Here is an 18,169-nt window from a genome sequence, read left to right as displayed (position 1 = left end):
GTTCTGACAACAAAAACTTAATCTGATGGTTGTTGGATTTATATGGCACCAGCATTGTTGCCAAAATCTTAAAGATTGAACAGGGTTCTTGCCTTGTTTTTATCAGTACAGGCTTTGTGATAATAATATATATGCTCTTTGATACGGAAAGCAAATGGATCACATCCACTTTGTAAAAATAGTATCGCCTTTGGACTTTCATCGTCAATGAACGAGAATTGGTCACATCCATTTATTTTCCAGAAACATAATATCATCCTTACACATACTTTCATCATCCATCATCCATACGGTACTTCCAAAAAAACGACTAAACTTTCCAGAAGTGAAGGTATCAGTCCGATAGCAGTTTCAAAACAAATAGGTCTCTGGCGATGTTCTGCAATTACAGGGGAATGTATCGTCATCATAACAACAATGCCACGCATGATTGGATATAACTCAAGGCAAATAGGTTACGATGATCAAAGAGATTCTAAGGGGCCAACATGAGAATCACAGTTTTAACAGGACTCTGAAGATGCTGTATGTACAACTCCGCGGTTGTCTATATCTCTTCTTCATCAAATGGGTCCCTCTCAGGATAGTCTCCAACCTGTATAATGAATGCTAATCAGCCTCAACTTTATTGGCAACTTTTCCACAGATGTCTTGCAGCGGATCAATATGATAAAAATGTAAAAGATTCGGGATTTAGAAAAGAGGGAAAAATGGGACAAGGTTACATATCTTATGCTATTACTACACAGTATGTGCACAGATATGTTGTCTCATTACAGTATTTCCATTTTTGAACATTTGATATTTATCATTATAAAAATGTTGCATTAAGACAAGCTGTTTTATCAAGCGAAACTACAACCTTTTTAGTAATGATCATAAGTTCATCTATAAGCCTCATCCCGTGTCTGGCATGGGCTGTATGGTTTGTGCTTTGATGTGGCACCCATGGAAAGCCAACAATGAAATAAGAAAAGTTCTACTGGAGACGCCAGAAATTTTAGCCATGTTCCTTTTTGTAATAAAATAGCATAAACTTTGTTCACATACTCTGCATAAAGGTTTGCATTCTTGGTACCTGACTGCGTACCAGTAGGAGGCTGCTATGTTCATACAAAAGTGTAATGGTACACCAAAAATATATTTTTTTAAATTTTCAAATTTTTTAAGCTTTGTTTATTTGTTTTTGAGTATAAAATAGGCTTTTGTGAGTTCGTTTTTGATATTTAAATGCAATATGCTTTATTTTTTATATTACATACCTAAAGAATGGTTTGACTATATCATACATGTTAAATTAACTAAGCATAATCCTGTAAATATAAAATACCTATATTAAATAAAAGTGGAAAGGCAACATCTGCCCAATTCCAAGTTGAGGGAAACCTGGATCTAGGAAATGGCTCACCATTCCCCTCTCTCCCTCTCATTCTCCTATCGTCTCTTTTATCCTCTCTTTCCTTGAAGAGGGGGGAGGGAAATAAGGGTGTTGGATCCCTTTCTCCCCCAATTATTGAGGCCCCGAACCAGCATGGGGCCCTTAATGAATCGAACCGCTTAGAACCAAGCAGCTCTAGGAGATTCGCTCAGTAAGGATCAATTCACATCAATTTATACAAAATCCCATACTGACACCACAAACAATCCCTGTTTATGATCGATGCAGAACAATCCTGACCAAACGGGGCAGTTTGGTATGGTGTTGCATTCCTTGCCCTGAATTAAATTGGTAAACTAGAGCTATAAAATACTAATGAACACAAATTACAAAAACAAATAAAGTAAATCACCAAAAAAAATGTTAAGAAACTCAGTATAGAAGTGCATACATATGAATAAAGTTACCCTTATCAATAAATCACATCATCCAGTCGACTTGTAAGAGCTGTAGTTTCTTCCCTCACTTCCACTTATATTTATTTATTTTTCATTCTGGAGGCTGAACAGCTGAGGTTTAGTTCCTATACTTGCACGAGGTCAGACAGATCAGTCAGCTATGTTATTGCAAACTTGTCAGCCAGTCACCAGGTATCTAACAAACTGGTAAGGTTGGACCACAGGGGTATATTGCACCATTTGCAAACTAGTTTATTACATGAGCAATTCAACGAGCATGTTGATTATATTAATGTACCACACTAACGCTCACTCTCTACCCAAACAACTGTCTGTACCTGGTACAAGTAACATTCTTTTCAAAATCAGATGGCCTGCAGAAGCACATCTAGAAGTTTTTTCAAGCCAACCAGCAGTACCTCATGAACTGAGCAGATCAGAGGGTTTTGTTTGTTTGCTTGTATGCTCTTGCGTATATGTGCTTCCATTTGTGCAGGTCTAAAAATTCTTTTTGGCCAGCAAAGCTGAAAGGGGTGCACTAAATCAACTGATTCTTACATGTTTACTGAGAGAGAATTGCTTCTGCTGGCCAGCTTCTAGGGCTTTGATGACAAGCCCACCATGTACTAGTTCTGGACAGGGATTTCAGGGTGATCTCAGAAGGTTCTGTTCAGTCAGATGTGTTTTCTACATTGTGTGTCATGATTAGGAATCAAAGTATCAGCCCTGTCCTCTGACCAAAAAGCAGATTCATGCACAAATAAACACATGCTTGATCAATTCAATCGCTATGCACTAATCAAGAAGCTTAAGCAAATGGGGTAAGACAAGCTACACTTTACATACAGGCTCTACATGCATATTACTTCACAAAATTATGCTTTTGGGTCAAGTATTCAGGACTCAAACAAGCATTCCAGAACCAATATTGCACATATACCTTGACTTTGTCTGGCCTAAGTATGGCACCATGCTGTGGCAGGCATTGAAAATAGCGAATACCTTTCACCCTGCAACAACAAAAAGGGTCAACAACAATAAAGGCCAGTAGATGAACATAAGCAATTACAAATATGCTACCCATGAGGACATATTAAATAATCTACACATGAAAGATGGATGGATTTTCTTGAAATGAAAATGACATTACCAAGCATCCTCCAAATCTTCTGGAAAAAAATCTTGAAAATAAAAATGACATTAACCAGCATCTTACAAGTCTTCTTTAAAAAAAAAAAAAGGCATCCTAGAATCGTGTCCAGCAAGAAAACTGAAGTCTCATTCTATCAAGCTTGGACCAGTTATTAAACATGTTTCTACAAAAGAAGACTGCACAAAAAGATCGCAGGATTTCATGATTGGCCATTAACTTTGTCCAATCCTCCAAATACTTTTGCTGATATCATCTGGGAAGGCAAGTTATCAGATGGTGGGTCCAAAACGCAAGAGTGGAGAAAAATATAATGCTATCTGATAAATAATAAAGAAGGTGAAAAATGAAAAGCATTACCGGTAGAGGTTGCTAGACACTTGAATTATCATATTAATTTATTATTTTCTTGAAATTGACATGTGATCCAAATTGTGATAATGGAATTAGGATAATATTAGCTAAGGGTACAAGACAGTATAACAGACCTTTACAGGACTCAAGCCTTAGTATAGCGAATTTGGACTTGGGGTGTCACAGATCTAGACAAGATTATAGACTGTTGGAACCTAAACCCATTAAAAATTGCAGGCACAAACCAAACGATTTAAAATGTCGCATCTAACTCATAATCAAACCAAACCTACAAAATTTGTTAAGTAATGGATATGGTCTAGCTCATAAGAATGAATCTAATTCAGGTTGCATCCAACTTATACCTAAACCAGAGGTCAACCAGTAAAGCATTTTGGATGAATAAAGGATCTACAATGAATAAAAACCATAGGTTGATGCAGATCTGCATTGATCTGAACTTCGTTGGCAATCTTTAGATTTTTCTTAGTAACATTTACACATCCAAACACAGCTCAATTAGGTTATATAACAGATACTCGCTTCAGCACAGCAGAAACTTACCATAGCAATGCAGAAAATTCAAAATAGAATAAAGAGAGAAGAAGAAGAAGAAGAATGGAGGAATAGAAGGAAGAAGAAATGACAAGAAAAGCCAGCAGCCTGTTTTACATAATTTCAATCCCATGAACCTACCCAGATTGCGGGCCATATAATCCCTTAAATAAAGATAGCCAACCCAATTTCCTTTCCCACATCGGACTCTAAGAAAATAGAGATAAATAGAAACCAAATTTGATAAAAAATCCTCCAGTATGAAGACTTGATGATGCCCATCAACAACCCAATTTGAGTCCCTTCAGGCCCCAACAAAACCTCAATTTCACTGCAATAGGACCCCAAAAACCTCTAGAAAAATAACCAAAATACAAAAAAAATGAACAAATTAAAGCCTGAAAACTAAGGCATGGAAAATGAGATATTAGGGTTTGATTCACTTATTCCAGCTTACAATTCTCTTCAATCTAAGAGAAATAATGTCTTAGACTAGTGGTAACATCTCCTGGCATTTAGAACTATGAAGAAAATTACACTAGCTATATGATAAAGACAATGTAACATAAAATAAGGAATGTATCATATATATAGTATCTAAATAATACACATGGTAAGTAACATTCTAAAACCAAATACTTATACTTGCAAAGAAGAAGTAAATACAAAAGACTATTAGCCACTGATTATAAAACCAACTTTTTGTCAATTTATTATGAGATTTTAGAGACTTCAAAACAAAAAGCAATTACTATGGATGAGTGGTGGAAGTCATAGTCATAATAATAGTAGCAACAAGGATTGAAGAAGCCTCAGCAAGATGAGGGATGATCGGGAAATGTCCCGGCCATCACGTCCCAGTCTAGCAAGATCACAGCACATGGGATGGGTGTGGGACCCCGAAGTCATTTTCGGTCCCCATCCTGACGGTCCCATCTTCACCTCAGCTAGATCACTTGTCGATAGGCCCCTCCAGTAAGGGTGGCAATCGGATCAGGTCGGATCATAAATGGATCGGATCCGATGCGGATCAGGTCAGAAAACATCAAAACCGAACCCGACCTATTTATTAAACAGGTCAGATTTTCAAACCTGAACCTGACCTATTTAATAAATAAGTCACTCGACCCGACCCGTTTAACCTGTTTATTAAACAGATAACCTGTTTAACCGACCCGATCCAACCTGTTTAACCTGTTTAAAATAGAATTATTTAGTCCAATCCAATATTCCAACCCAACCCAACCTGTTTAATCTGTTTAAAACAGAATCTGTTGGCCCAACCCAACCTAACCCGATCTAACATGTTTAATCTATTTAAAAAATCAGCATACATAATTACTAAATAATTAGAACAACAAAGAAGGGAAGAGGAAGAGGAAGAGGAGGCTCAGATTTATTATTTAATCTGTAGCTAAATCAAAATGACTGCAATTGGTTGTCTGTAGAAGCAGACCGTCCAAGATTGTTGCCATTTGAAATAATTGAATCGGCAAAATTTAATCTAAAATCATCACAACCTCTTCATACAAATCTTAAAACAAAAATCTGAAGCTAGGTATTAAAATTTAAATCCTGGCATGCTACGAAACTATAGCAAGTTGGGCTACCACATAATGAACAAGAAATGCTAGCTGCCAGCATTCATAGAGTTCGAAGAGGACAGAGGATAGGAGAATCCGAGGATCAAAAGTTCAGAAAATCCTTCATTCTCAATTATTTTCAATCTCATCTAACATTTTGAAAAAGCAAAAAAACACGCATCGAAGGGTAGGTAAGAGAAATATCTAAATCCTCGATCTCCAAACAATAGATTTCTTATTGTAAAAACAAAACCACAAATAGATTGTCGGCGTGCAATCACTTGAGACTCATGATTTAAGACAAAGAAAAATCAAACAAAAAAATCCAAAAATAGATTTCTCATTGCAAAAACAAAACCACAAACAGATTGTAGACGCGAAATCACTTGGGACTCATGATTTAAGATGATAAAGAAAAATCAAACAAAAAATATCCAAAAATAGATTCTCATTGCAAAAACAAAACCACAAACAGATTGTAAGCATGAAATCACAAAAATAGATTTCTCAGATAGTATTTAATTTGCAACTAAATCAAAAAGGGGAAAAGGGAAAGAAAGCAACATAAGATAAAAAAATCCAAAAAAAAATAGATCAACAATATGTAAGATTCTTATTTGAAAAGATCTCACAATTTTTGGTTGTGGAAGAAAGCGTCGACCACCAAAAGAGAAAAAGGGGGAAAGGAGAAAAACTCTAGATCTCGAGGACCGACGACAGCCAAGTGACGACAAGCCTTTCTCTCAAGGATGGGCAACGGAGGACCGAAGGAGGAAATCGGCCACCATTGAAAGTCGGGAGCACCGATTAGGCAGCTACCGAAGGAGCCAAGGAGTAGAGGAGCCTCAATCATCATTGAGAGCAAGCTGGAAGCACCGAAGTGGAGCTGCAGAGTGAAGCTGCGGAGAAATCAAGAAACCAAACCCTGAAGATGGATCGAAGATGGGAGGAGGAAAGACCGAAAGAGTCGAAAGGCTATAAAAAAATCAGCTGAGTGAGAGTGTGAGAGTGAGACCAAAACCGAAAGAGAGAAGAATATCAAATATATACGGGAGCTCAAAGGGTTTAAGCGATGTGGATTTACGGATTATAACCCGACCCGACCCAATCTGTTCCAACCCATTTATTAAATGAGTTAAACGGGTTTAACAGATCAGCCATCTGAAACATGAACCCGACTCATTTATTAAATAGGTCAAATGGGTCGACCTGTTTACAACCCGAACCTGTTTAGCCTAAACCCAAACCTATTTATGGTGGGTCGAATACGGATCACGTTGGTGGGTTGGGTCATATTTTGCCACCCCTATCCTCCAGTCAGGAATGCCTTCTTTTTGGATGATGTTCCAACCTTCGACTCGTCACAGAGAGGAAGGACTTAACCTTTTTTTGCTATTAATACATCTGCATCGACATCGTCACTGGAAGAGAGGGAGGAAGCTCAGTTTGCCAGAAAGTTCTATGTTTTTCCCATAGTGCCATGAACTGCTCAAAAGGGAGGGTGGAGTGCGGCCTTTTTTTTCTCTTGAACCCTATCACAATGAACAATGGAGTCCGTGTGCCCCACTCAGCCTCAAACACAGAATACGACTTTTTCTTTCTTCCAAACCCCATCACAGTGAACAATTGAGTCCACGTGCCCTGCTCAGCATCAATGCACTTCCACGTGATGGGTTCGGATCGTATCTTTCATAGGAAAGATTTTATGACGTCGTCCATGGATCGCACCCCATTGAGATCTCAGAGCATTCCAAACTCCCTCATTCATCAGGTTGCATAGATCTTAAAACCAGGACTGCACGATTCATCAACAAATTCATGCAAAGAAAGGTGAATCCTTCTTTGGTGCGAATGATAAATATCTAGAGTCACAAACACTAGAGTCATGGTAGCTCTTTTTTTTTTGCCTTCAACGCTCTATTCAAGAGCAGACAGCACGCACATGGGAAAGAGAAAAAGCCAACTTTACTCTCCTAAAAAAAGAAAAAGCCAGAAAAGAAAGGAGAAACTATCCATATGAAGGGAATAAAGGTGGATTTACATAATTCCTTCACATGAATTGTCCTTCGATCACCAATCTTCTCTCTTTTCAATTACTAGCTACCTACTATGTTTAAAAGTTGATATGATTTGAGATTTGAAGCAACTATCTATTGCGAAAAACCTTCTATCCCAATAAAGATTCCATTATGAAGTTTATCCCACTATCAAGATACTGAGCTGTTATAAGCATTGACTCATTATCATTGCAACAAAAAACAAGAGAGAGGAGAAAAAAAGGGAGAGGAAGAGAGGAGGTTGCTCCACCTTCTATACTGGAAACATATTGCTTCGTTAAGATAAGCTCTTCTCCTATCATTAATTTAGCCAAAATAGTATAAAGTAATTATGATAATTTTCTAGCATGAAATTATGATATATTATGAGAGTAGGATGTAAATTTTATTTTTAAATATGTATTATATTTTTCTAAGATTATCAAATTTTTAGATGAGTCTAATAATATGAACCTAGGCTTGATTAAGCAGAAAGTAGATGAATTTAATAATTGGATAAGGTTTATTTTTTGATGTATTGCATACTTGATAGTCTAAAATAACTTTTCTCAAAAAAAAAAAAAAAACTAAGAAATATCCAAATCTTTTTTAATTTCTCCAATAAATAGATCCTCTTTTATAGCATGTGCCATATTAAATATCTCTGCTTAAATACAAGTCTATTTGAGTAACGCTATTTATCTCATCATTACTATGACCAATTGGCCATGGTTAACATGTGGCTCAATCTAATATATATACATATGAAAGCAGAAACTGAGACAAGATAGATTAGCCATTTAGATCGTCCACGTAAGCAGTATATTATCACCTATGAATGCCATTTGGATCAAAATCAACCTACAATATGCCACGTGTCTAGACTCTCCTATCTAACAATTCTTAATTCTTCAAGCATTGAATTAAAACATGATGTTATTAAAGCCCATTTATGTGACTTAAATGATATTCTTAAAGCCTGATATTATTATCCTCTTGCAATAAAAGTCCACTTATATATGTAGTTGAGAATATGAATGGATATCAAAAATTTGGTTATATATTATTTTATTATTTATACATATTTTTTTTAAAAAAATGATCCATTATATGACCTGGACCCCATGCACAGGCTCAAAACTAGTTTATGCCTGAAATGTGAACCATAACATGAAATTAAGAGATTCCAACCTTTTGTTGAAGTTATTAAAAAAATGTAGATTGGATATAGCATAGGCAACTTAAATCTAATTTCTAGTTACTTATCATGAATTTTAATAACTACATGAAATGATAAAAATGAATTTTATTAATTACCTAAAATATTTAGAAATTACAAATAATATTTTAGAAATCTATATATATAATATATATATATATATATATATATATATATAAATGGGTGGCTCTATCTTGGCAAAGCCTCCATTTAACATGTGCATATAAAAAACATCTGTGCATATGCATGGTATTTATTCCGATCACCTCCCAACCCTCTTCCTTCTTTGCCACCTCAAATCATGGTGATGGTGTCATCGTACTAGCGCAAGTGCAGCCGCTTCACGAGGGTGTGACCAGAGGACACTACTACCTATTGTCATTGCTAGGGTATCTTCCTCCATGTGTAGACCCCTCCTTACCTCATCATCGTGAGGAAGACTAGTCATCGGCAGTTCCTTGCCAAGCCTGCTATCCTTGACCATGGGCGATGGTTTCGGTTCAAACCGCATAGACTTCAACAACTTCAAGTTCTGCTACGATGACGAGGCCGAGATCTCTACCCCCTTCCCTACAACAAGTCAAAGTTCCTGATTCGATCGGGATTCAATTGCATCCGGGACCAATTCGCCCATATTGAGATGAACGAGTGTAGAATAAATGTGATAGGATAAGTAAATGAAATAGAATAATTTGCAAAAAGAGAAAATTGTATCCCGTGCACTGAGCAAGCTATAAACTAGTTACAACATTTTTTATAATTTTTAAATATTTTTAAAATTAAAAATTTATTTTTATTATTTCATGTAATTATTAAAATTCATAATAAGGAACTAGAAATTTGATTTAAATTGCATATGTTATATCCACCTTCTACATTTTTTTCCAAATAATGTTAACAGTTGGTCGAATATGTTAATTCCAAGTTATGGTTCATATTTTAGGCATGAATTAAGCCACATGTCAACTATAGCCAATTGGTCATGGTAATGACAAGAAAATGATAATACTCAAACAGAGGTCTTGCATTTAAGTAGAGATATTTAATATGGCACATGTTTTCAAAGAGGGGTCATTTATTGGAGAAATAAAAGAGATTTAGATATTTACTTGTTTTAGAAAATTATTTTAGACTATCAAGTATGCAATACATCAAAAATAAACATTATCCCATTATTAAAATTCTACTTTTTGCTTGATCAAGCCTAAATTCATATATTAGACTCATTTAAAAATATGATAATCTTACAAAAATATAATACATATTTAACAAAAATTCATCTTGATCATATAATATATTATAATTTCATGCAGAAAAATTATAATAATTATCTTATTTTACTTTACTTCGGCTAAATTAATGATAGGAGAAGAGCTTACCTTAACTAAGCAAGGTGTTTCTAATATGGAAGATGGAGCAACCTTCTTCGCCCTTCATCTCCCTTCCTTTCTTCTCCTTTTCTCTTGTTTATTGGTTGCAATGGTAATGATCCGATGTTTATACCACCTTAATATCTTGATAGTGGGATCAAACTTCATGAATGTTTTTTCTGGGAATAAGAGGTATTTCGCAATAGATTATTATTTCAAATCTCAAATGATGTCAACTTTTGAACATAATAGGTGGCAAGTATGGTAATTGAAGAGCGAGGAAAAATCGGTGATCAAAGGATAATTCATGAGAATGAACCATGCAAATCTGCCTTTTTTTCTTCATATGGATAGTATCTCTTTTTCTTGGCTTTTTCTTCTTTTTTTTTCTAGGTAAAGTTGGCTTCTTTCTTCCCCATGTGCATGCAGCCCACTCTTGGGTAATGAATCGGAGGGGAAAATAGAAAGAGAAGATCCCTGTGGCTCTGATGCCCAACTCTTCTAGAGATCGTATCTTTCATGCAAAAGAAGGATTCACCTTTCTTCACAGGAATTCAATCATGCTATCATGGCTTTGAAAACTATGCAGCCTAATGAATGAGTTTAGAATGCTTTGAGATCTATTCAGATGCGATCCGTGGATGACATCACGAAATCTTCTTTCGCACAAAAGATACAATTCAAACCCCTCATGCAGAAGTGCACTAAGGCTGAGTAGGACTCGTAGACTCCCCCATCTATTGTGATAGGGTTCGAAAGAAAAAATAAAAGCGACACTCCATGCTAAGGCTGCGCGTGGACTCCACTATCCATTGTGATTGAGTTCAGGAGGAAAAAAAGGATCGTACTCCTCCCTCCTCCCTCCTAAGCAATCTATGGCACTGTGGGAAAACAGTAACTTCTCTGCGAACTAAGCTTCCTTCCTCCTCCCTCCATTAGACGATGCCGATGTTGATGCATCAGCCACGAAAAAAGGTAAGGCCTTCCTCCCAGTGACGAATTGAAGGACAAAGCATTGTCCGATACTTTTAAAAAAAAAAAGAAAAAGAAAGCGTATGTCCTAACCAAGACAGCTGTATCAGCACGTGACACAACCAGATAAAGGCAGGATGGCCGACACGGGCCAAAGGTAAGTTCAAGGTCTTGCAGCCATCCTACATGCCATGATCTCACCAAAATGGGACGGAACAGCCGGGATGGCTCCTGTCCGGCCAAGACTTCAATCCTTGATCATAATGCCATTATTGTTATTCAGTTATGTCTTAATTCATCACTCTTTTCTATCATTATGGCTTACATTTAGCATTTTAAAGGCACCTATTTATGTTCCTTATAACAATACAATCAACAAAATATAATACTATGATTTTATGTGATGACTATATGAAAGATCAATTGTATTTCTTGAGTTTCCAAACATTAACTGTACAAACTACAGATGTGACAAAGAAAGACAAGAGGATATTTTGGGAAAAATTATAGTAATGGAAAAGGTATAAGGCCACATACATGCCATCATGTTTCCCAAGAGGTTCATCATATTGAATGCCAACCCAAAAGCCAGGTCCTAAAGCCTCAGCTTGACCAACAAACTTCACGACTCCCCTTTTTCCCCCAGGTTCAACTTCACATCCATCTCCAACCTATATCAAGAAATAATGAAGTTAAAAAATATGAAAGAAGTAGCATATAAATATTACTTGGGAACTACAATTTAATCTAGAGCATATCGTTCAAGTTCCTTTGCTTGATATTCCAAATATAGAAAATAAGCATACAGATGCATTTAGAAGAGAAATGCATCCAAAATAGATATGATTCTAAATATAAACGATCATGTATCTTTCCAAGATTTATAATTCCATTGCTTAAGCAGCACTTGATAACCTACTTAGCAGTTAATATGGTTAAGGTCATCATATGTGATGTTCGACCACATTATCAGTTAAGTGGATGTGAATCATTGACAACAAGAGGTCACATATGAAAGTATGTAATCTGTGACCTCCAGAAAGCAACCTCTACATATATTCACCTAGGTTCATCTAAAGAGATTCATGAAACCAATGCCCCAGTTCATCCTTCCATTGACCATGAATTGAGATGTAGATATGAACGACGACCACAACTTTTGCCTTCAGAGCCAACTAAACTTTTAGAAGAGCAAGAAGCATAACAAGCTCCAAATTTAGTGGCTAGGGATTCCTGAAGCCTCAAACAAAAGAAAAGATGATTGGACCAATAGTGCATCCAAACAAACCTGCATTTCACTAATTGATATATCTGCTCCACCACTTCAATAACTTCTTATTTTCCAGGCTGCTTTAAAACATTTTCTTCTCAAGAACTAGGACAGGAGGAAGCCCTGCTGAGATTGGGTGAGGGTAGAATTTAACCCAGGTCATTGATGTATCCAACAACCAGCAACTTTACCAACTCAACCAGCTGGCGCACACTATTCTTTCCCATGTTTAAAAAGGAAAATCTGTGAATCTAGAAAGGGAGAAATGTTAACGTCAAAGCAGTTTGAAGGGTAGGTCTTGAACATCTATAAAAGATAGTTATAGATAGCATCACTAGTTTTAGCCATAAGGTTCACAGGGTCCACTACATCATTGGTCACATCCGCCAAGGCATGGTACCAGGAAGTCTTGAGTTTAAGGTTAGAGCTATTAAAAATTCAGATTTGAAAGAAGGTGACAGAAGGAAAACAGTTGAATGAGCTGATATCTCCAAAATGAACATGGCATATTAGACCAATAGGGTCCCTAGATAAACCTGAACTTCAGCCACATCCAAGACATCTTGTCCACTTTCTCCTCCAATCACAACAAAAACAGTCAGGCCGTAAAAAGGGAGGTGAGAAATAAGCCTTAGGCAGTCTAAAGGACATGCTGAGAATGCTTACATATGATACTAGATACTCTGACTAGTTTCAGAATTAAGATTCCCAGGGTTCCCATATCAACAGATACCTCTACCAATGCAAAGGAGTGGGACTCCAATTTAGGGTAAAGGGTACTTAAAAATTCAGATCTGAGAGCAGAAAAAAAAAAGAGTTGAATGACTAGTTTCTTTAACGTGGAAATGATAGTCGATTTAAATTTAATTAAAATTTTCTAGCTTTGAAGCATGTCATGCAACTATATAATGAGGTGTATGCCCCTTCTCCACTGAGAAGTTAGTGGAAGTGGGTGCCTCACTTTTCTGGTGCATAAGCCTTAAAAAATGACACCGAGGAGAAACCTTGGGACCTCCTTTGTTAGCTTTTCAGCCTCACCTAAAGTTGCTAGCTATTTATGATCAAAAGTGTGCTTTCAGAGCAAGGCTCCTCCCAACTTACTAAGTTCCTTAGTGGTATATGCTTTTAGCTACATTAGCTTTCAATAAAGACCTCTTGCAAATTTGAGGGAATAATTTCATTCTAAAGAGGATGTAATGGATTAATTTAAGTAAAAATGGTTGTACCATGTACGCCATCAATTGATGATAAAAATTATCAAGAATAACATGTGGAAAATGTAATATAGTATACGTGTATATGCTGAGTAGAGTGACTATATTTCTGCAGTGTATCTCTTCCAATTGTATATGCCACTTGAACCATACTATTCTTTCAACAACTGTCTTTTTCCTCTTTCGTCACATATGTTACAATGTTTATAAGCAAAACATACTGGTAAGGCTCACATGGCTACAAATCATTCAACTTATAAAAAAATATGCTGATCAAATTATAAAAAGTGCTAGCAAAGAGAGTGATATTTCCCAAAAAGTAATAGTTGAATGTTATTTATACATAGACTCCACCACAATCCTTTCACCCAAAGAGCAGGAGATTTGATTTCCGTGACATATATACTTAGGATAAAATGCATTCATCACCTTGTCACATTTCACCTTCTAACAAAAGCAGCACCTTTATGCTAACTAGATTAAACATTGATATTCACAATATAAGAGTAATATCAATCGTGGATTACTGACCTTGATATTTGCACATAGGTCCTCCATGTAACCGTCCGGTAGCTGAGGTAAAAATCACAAAAAATTAAAAGTTAACATAACATATATGCTTCATCTTGAAAAATCTGCTTGGACGGACTAAAGACAACAAATGGTTAGAATAGGAGAAAACTTTCATAAATTATAAGAAGAGAAGATCAGTAGAAGACCATTATTAAAACAAAAAAAGAGAGAGATTTAGAAGTATCAAAGCACCATTTTCATACACAAAGGAAAATAATCAGAAGAAGGACAAATAGATGGAATAAACAATGAAATATTAACAGGCAAAGCCTGCGTGGCTTACTTTGCTTTCACCACTTGGTGGATTTTGAGATATCATTTTCTCTTTAAATTTCCTAAAATTGCCTGATCAAATAAAGAAAATCAGATATATGGTTAATGAAAAAGTTGTGCAATGCACATGAAAACCAAAAATATAGAAGAAAAGTCTTGATCATTATATAATTTTCACCAAGCAACAACATCATAGGTGTTCATAAGACCAGTAATATTCCACTATCAAATACAGTTTGATTGTACAGACACTGACTATTTTCATTTGAATATACAGATAGCAATACCATATGTATCAAGGCTTACTTGCAAAAAATTTGGTTTTAGACCTCATATCATCTGGTTAGGTTTCAAATTTCCAATGGATAATACCCTGGTGTTGGTTAAGTGTATATAAATAGATTATGGTGATCCCACCACCATGCCAACTATGCTAGTACATTTTAGTGCAGCTGCATACATCTTACGCTATAAACTAATTGGATGGAACTTCTAATTCTTGATTAACACATGAACATGTATCCATATCCATGGCATAAAACGGTCATCCAAATTATACTTGATTTTAAAAATAATAAACAATCCGAGAGATGTTTGAGGATTAAAAGGCATGCATTATCTATTAAAAAAGAAACACAAAATTCCACAAGCATGTAATTATTAATCTTTCATGCTAGATGCAAAAAAAAAAAAAAACTGCAAGGAACTTACAATCAAGTTTATTATAGGCTTCCTCAGAAATTTTATATTTTTCCACCAGTGAAGTGTCATCCAACCAGCCACCAGAGCTTACTGATGAGGGGTCTAGATCTATAATATGCAGCCGGTACCTTCAGATTATCATGGGTAATTCAATAAGTAAAAAGGAAAATATAAGTTGTTCCATAGACAATAAATGAAATAAGCAGTAGTTAAGTAGCTGTATAATTACCTGGAATCCAGTTAACCATTTCAGTCAGTCCAATATAAGAAGTACTTGCAATTAAAATCATGGCATGAAATTGTGAATTATGTACTACTTGAGTTCTGAACACTACCTCATTACCTGGAATCCATAAAATCATTTAATTAACTTAACATAAGAAGTAATCCTGAGCAAAGTTTTGAATTCTATTGCAGCTAGTTTGTTAAATAGTTTGTGACTCTTCAAACAATAAGTATTTATGGAGATTGGAGCACTCCAGAACTCTAGTACTAATTAGTTAAGGATATTATCAAGCAACAATAGTTGTTACTTCAAGCAATGTTCATTTATTATATTTGCATTGAAAAATGACCATGAGGAGCTTATGCATATAGAATGAATCCCATCTATTAAGCTCTCAATTTCCCAGAGGCATCATCTGATCCTAAACAAGTTCATTATATTCTGCTTGTGAGATTGAATCACGATACTCACCAGAAGAAGGGCAGATGTTCTTCTAACGGCAAAGGGCAGGTTCACCATATGGCAAAGGAGTAGGGAATTCAGCATTTTGGATATTTGTAATTCTAATTGACCCTTGTTTAGCAAACACTGATGGAAAATTTTTCAATGGGGAGTTGTGAAAAATCTTTTTCACAGTCAAACATAGCTTTCAGAGTTTTTCTTCTCTTTTTCCTTTTTGGTTTCATCAAAAGTTCTTTTTCTAGAAGTTCTTCTATTTGGTGTGGGAAATGCAAAGTGAAGGATGTCATTCTGAATCTAAGTTTCTTTCTTCCCCCATAATGGAACCAAAATCAGGTTCCAATTTGATCGGAGTATAGAAGAGTTATCTTTTTGAGGTTGTCTTCTTTCAATTAACCTCTACAATTAATGAAATCTTTCAGAGGAGGGTCTCCTACAATGGGGTCCCAGATTCAGGTCATGCATTGAAAGATGTATCAAGGACTTGACCTTCTGTGTGTTGCATCTCAATCATCTAGAGATTGGGCTCTACAAAATGATCATTAGCAGGAGCCTTTACAGTAAATTTGCTTACAACCTTCACAACTTTGGGGCTTGCAATCACACTCTTTCATCAACCAGTAGAATAATCAGACAAATAAAGAAGGCAGAAGGAGAAGCATAAAAGATAGCAACAAATCTGAATAAAAGATAACCAGTATTCGAACAATGAAGATTGTGGACTCACTAACCCATTTTGAGGGGAATAGAATCCAAGTGGCCTCAGATTGTCATTCAGGTCACACACTTTGGACCCGGCATCATCGTAGAGCTCGAGGCACATCAAGTCCACGGACGTCCCACACTTTCTCCAAAGCTTCTCCTTGGCCGACTCCACCATCGTCTAAGAGAGAGAGGAATCGAACCAAGCATCTTGTCACCTAAGATCGAGCAAAGGAGGGTTTTAGGTTTTACCTGGAGGGAGAGGCGCACTTGGGCAGAGAAGCTCTTGATGTTGGAATGAGTGACGACGAGATCTACAGAGTCGTCGCTTGGAAGTTGAAGCCGAGAAGCCATTTGATTGAACCCTTCCTTCTCTTGTCCTTCCTGTGATCTGGTACCTCGAAAGCTGGAAGATTGGGAGGAATACCGGTGAAAGAAGGAGAAGAGATATAATGTTACATTATATTATATATATATATATATATATATATATATATACACACGTGTGTGTGCACACACACACGTATATATACATACACACGCACGCACGTATATATACATACACACTACATTAAAGGGGCATGCACAGCATTTAAAAATAAATAAATAAATAACGGTATACCTTTACATGACAACAGAGCTCTATAGACTGAAAATTTTGTAGCCAAAGAAGAATCCTTTCCAAGGAAAATCCCAAAACATATATCATGCTTCTGCCAAGATTAAGCTACCAAAACCTCAAGGACCAACTCACATTGCCACAACTCGCACAAAATGCCATATGCTTGAGAAAAAAACCCCAACCGGAACCTAAGAAACCCCTCCAATCTCCCTCAAGTGCTCTCCTTCCCCACATACCTTTGGATAAAAAAGAATGAAATGAAAAGAAAAAACAAAAATGAGCTATCTATGTGGAAAAGGGCTATTTTTTCTATCTTTCATTGATTTTTCCCATGTTCCCATGTACTTGAAAAAAAACCCAACCGAAACCTAAGAAACCCCTCCGATCTCCCTCAGGTGCTCTCCTTCCCACAGATTTCTGAGAAAACGAGAATGAAGTGAAAAGGAAAAACAAAAATGAGCAATCTATGTGGGAAAGGGTCTTATCTTTTAATTTTTTCCATCTTTCCTTTCTTTTCGTTGATCTTCATGCATTTTCCCCAAGCACTTCCTCTATTTTTGACTGTGGGAGGCTTAGAGCGGCCAAGCAGGGAACTTTAGATGATGTCCACGTTATTGTGTTGGTAATTACTTTTGAAAGTTTAAAGGATATAAATATATTATCAAATAACTTGAAAATGGATACAATTTGATTGATTTAGGCTATATATAAATTTAGAGTTCAAATATCCGAAGATAAATCTTAAATCCATCTTAAATCCAAATAGATTTTAATTTTAAGTTTTAAATCTATTCTAAACTCTATAACATATTGCTAGATCCTATTAGAATTCATGATAGATCAGGTATCCCAAAAATACATCTAAATGTCGTTTTTAAGACCATTGTAGCATCAAATGCCGAATTGGCCCATGTGTTGTATTTTAACAATTTTTTTTGGGATTTTTGAAATGGATTTTAAGAATTTATGTCCAATCATATAAAATATTTAGATGGGAAATTCTTTGTGCACTGCAGGCGGTGTAGAAAATCTGATGTGGAGCGCACCGCTTTA

General features: G+C 36.1%; 1 protein-coding gene across 5 annotated transcripts; it reads right to left on the bottom strand.

Annotated features, from left to right (window-relative positions):
• Positions 1-204: 204 nt before the first annotated feature.
• LOC105035951 (tubulin-folding cofactor B) lies at positions 205-16,900 on the bottom strand. 5 transcript variants are annotated; one of them, XR_012143248.1, is made up of 10 exons: positions 16,747-16,900; positions 16,524-16,675; positions 15,117-15,235; positions 14,416-14,477; positions 14,091-14,132; positions 11,613-11,746; positions 10,113-10,282; positions 9,155-9,303; positions 2,777-2,846; positions 205-595 (listed from the first exon to the last, which is right to left on the bottom strand). XR_012143248.1 is itself a non-coding variant. In XM_073261686.1 (9 exons), the coding sequence occupies exons 1-8, from the start codon at positions 16,846-16,848 to the stop codon at positions 548-550; spliced, it is 729 nt and encodes a 242-aa protein (XP_073117787.1). In that variant the 5' UTR covers positions 16,849-16,900; the 3' UTR covers positions 205-379; positions 500-547. The 5 variants fall into 5 exon arrangements, 2 of the variants coding, with proteins under 2 accessions (XP_073117787.1, XP_073117786.1); XR_012143247.1 differs by lacking the exon at positions 9,155-9,303; XR_012143246.1 differs by lacking the exons at positions 9,155-9,303; positions 10,113-10,282 and having other exon boundaries at positions 205-379; positions 489-595.
• Between the last annotated feature and the right edge of the window lie 1,269 nt (positions 16,901-18,169).

Source organism: Elaeis guineensis, chromosome 8 (assembly GCF_000442705.2).
Source record: "Elaeis guineensis isolate ETL-2024a chromosome 8, EG11, whole genome shotgun sequence".
In the NCBI taxonomy this organism is placed as follows: domain Eukaryota; kingdom Viridiplantae; phylum Streptophyta; class Magnoliopsida; order Arecales; family Arecaceae; genus Elaeis; species Elaeis guineensis.
Note: the sequence above shows the minus strand (reverse complement) of the source record. Positions and strands in the feature narration are given on the sequence as shown.

What these genes read in the sequence shown, in the direction of transcription:
- LOC105035951 (XM_073261685.1), bottom strand. Translation starts at nt 16,848, where the DNA reads ATGGCTTCTCGGCTTCAACTTCCAAGCGACGACTCTGTAGATCTCGTC. An exon ending in TTCTATTCCCCTCAAAATGG is followed by an intron (nt 15,236 to 16,523) that starts GTTAGTGAGTCC and finishes GATAATCTGAAG; the next exon opens with GTACCGGCTGCATATTATAG. An exon ending in CTTGGGAAACATGATGGCAT is followed by an intron (nt 2,847 to 11,612) that starts GTATGTGGCCTT and finishes TTGTTGTTGCAG; the next exon opens with GGTGAAAGGTATTCGCTATT.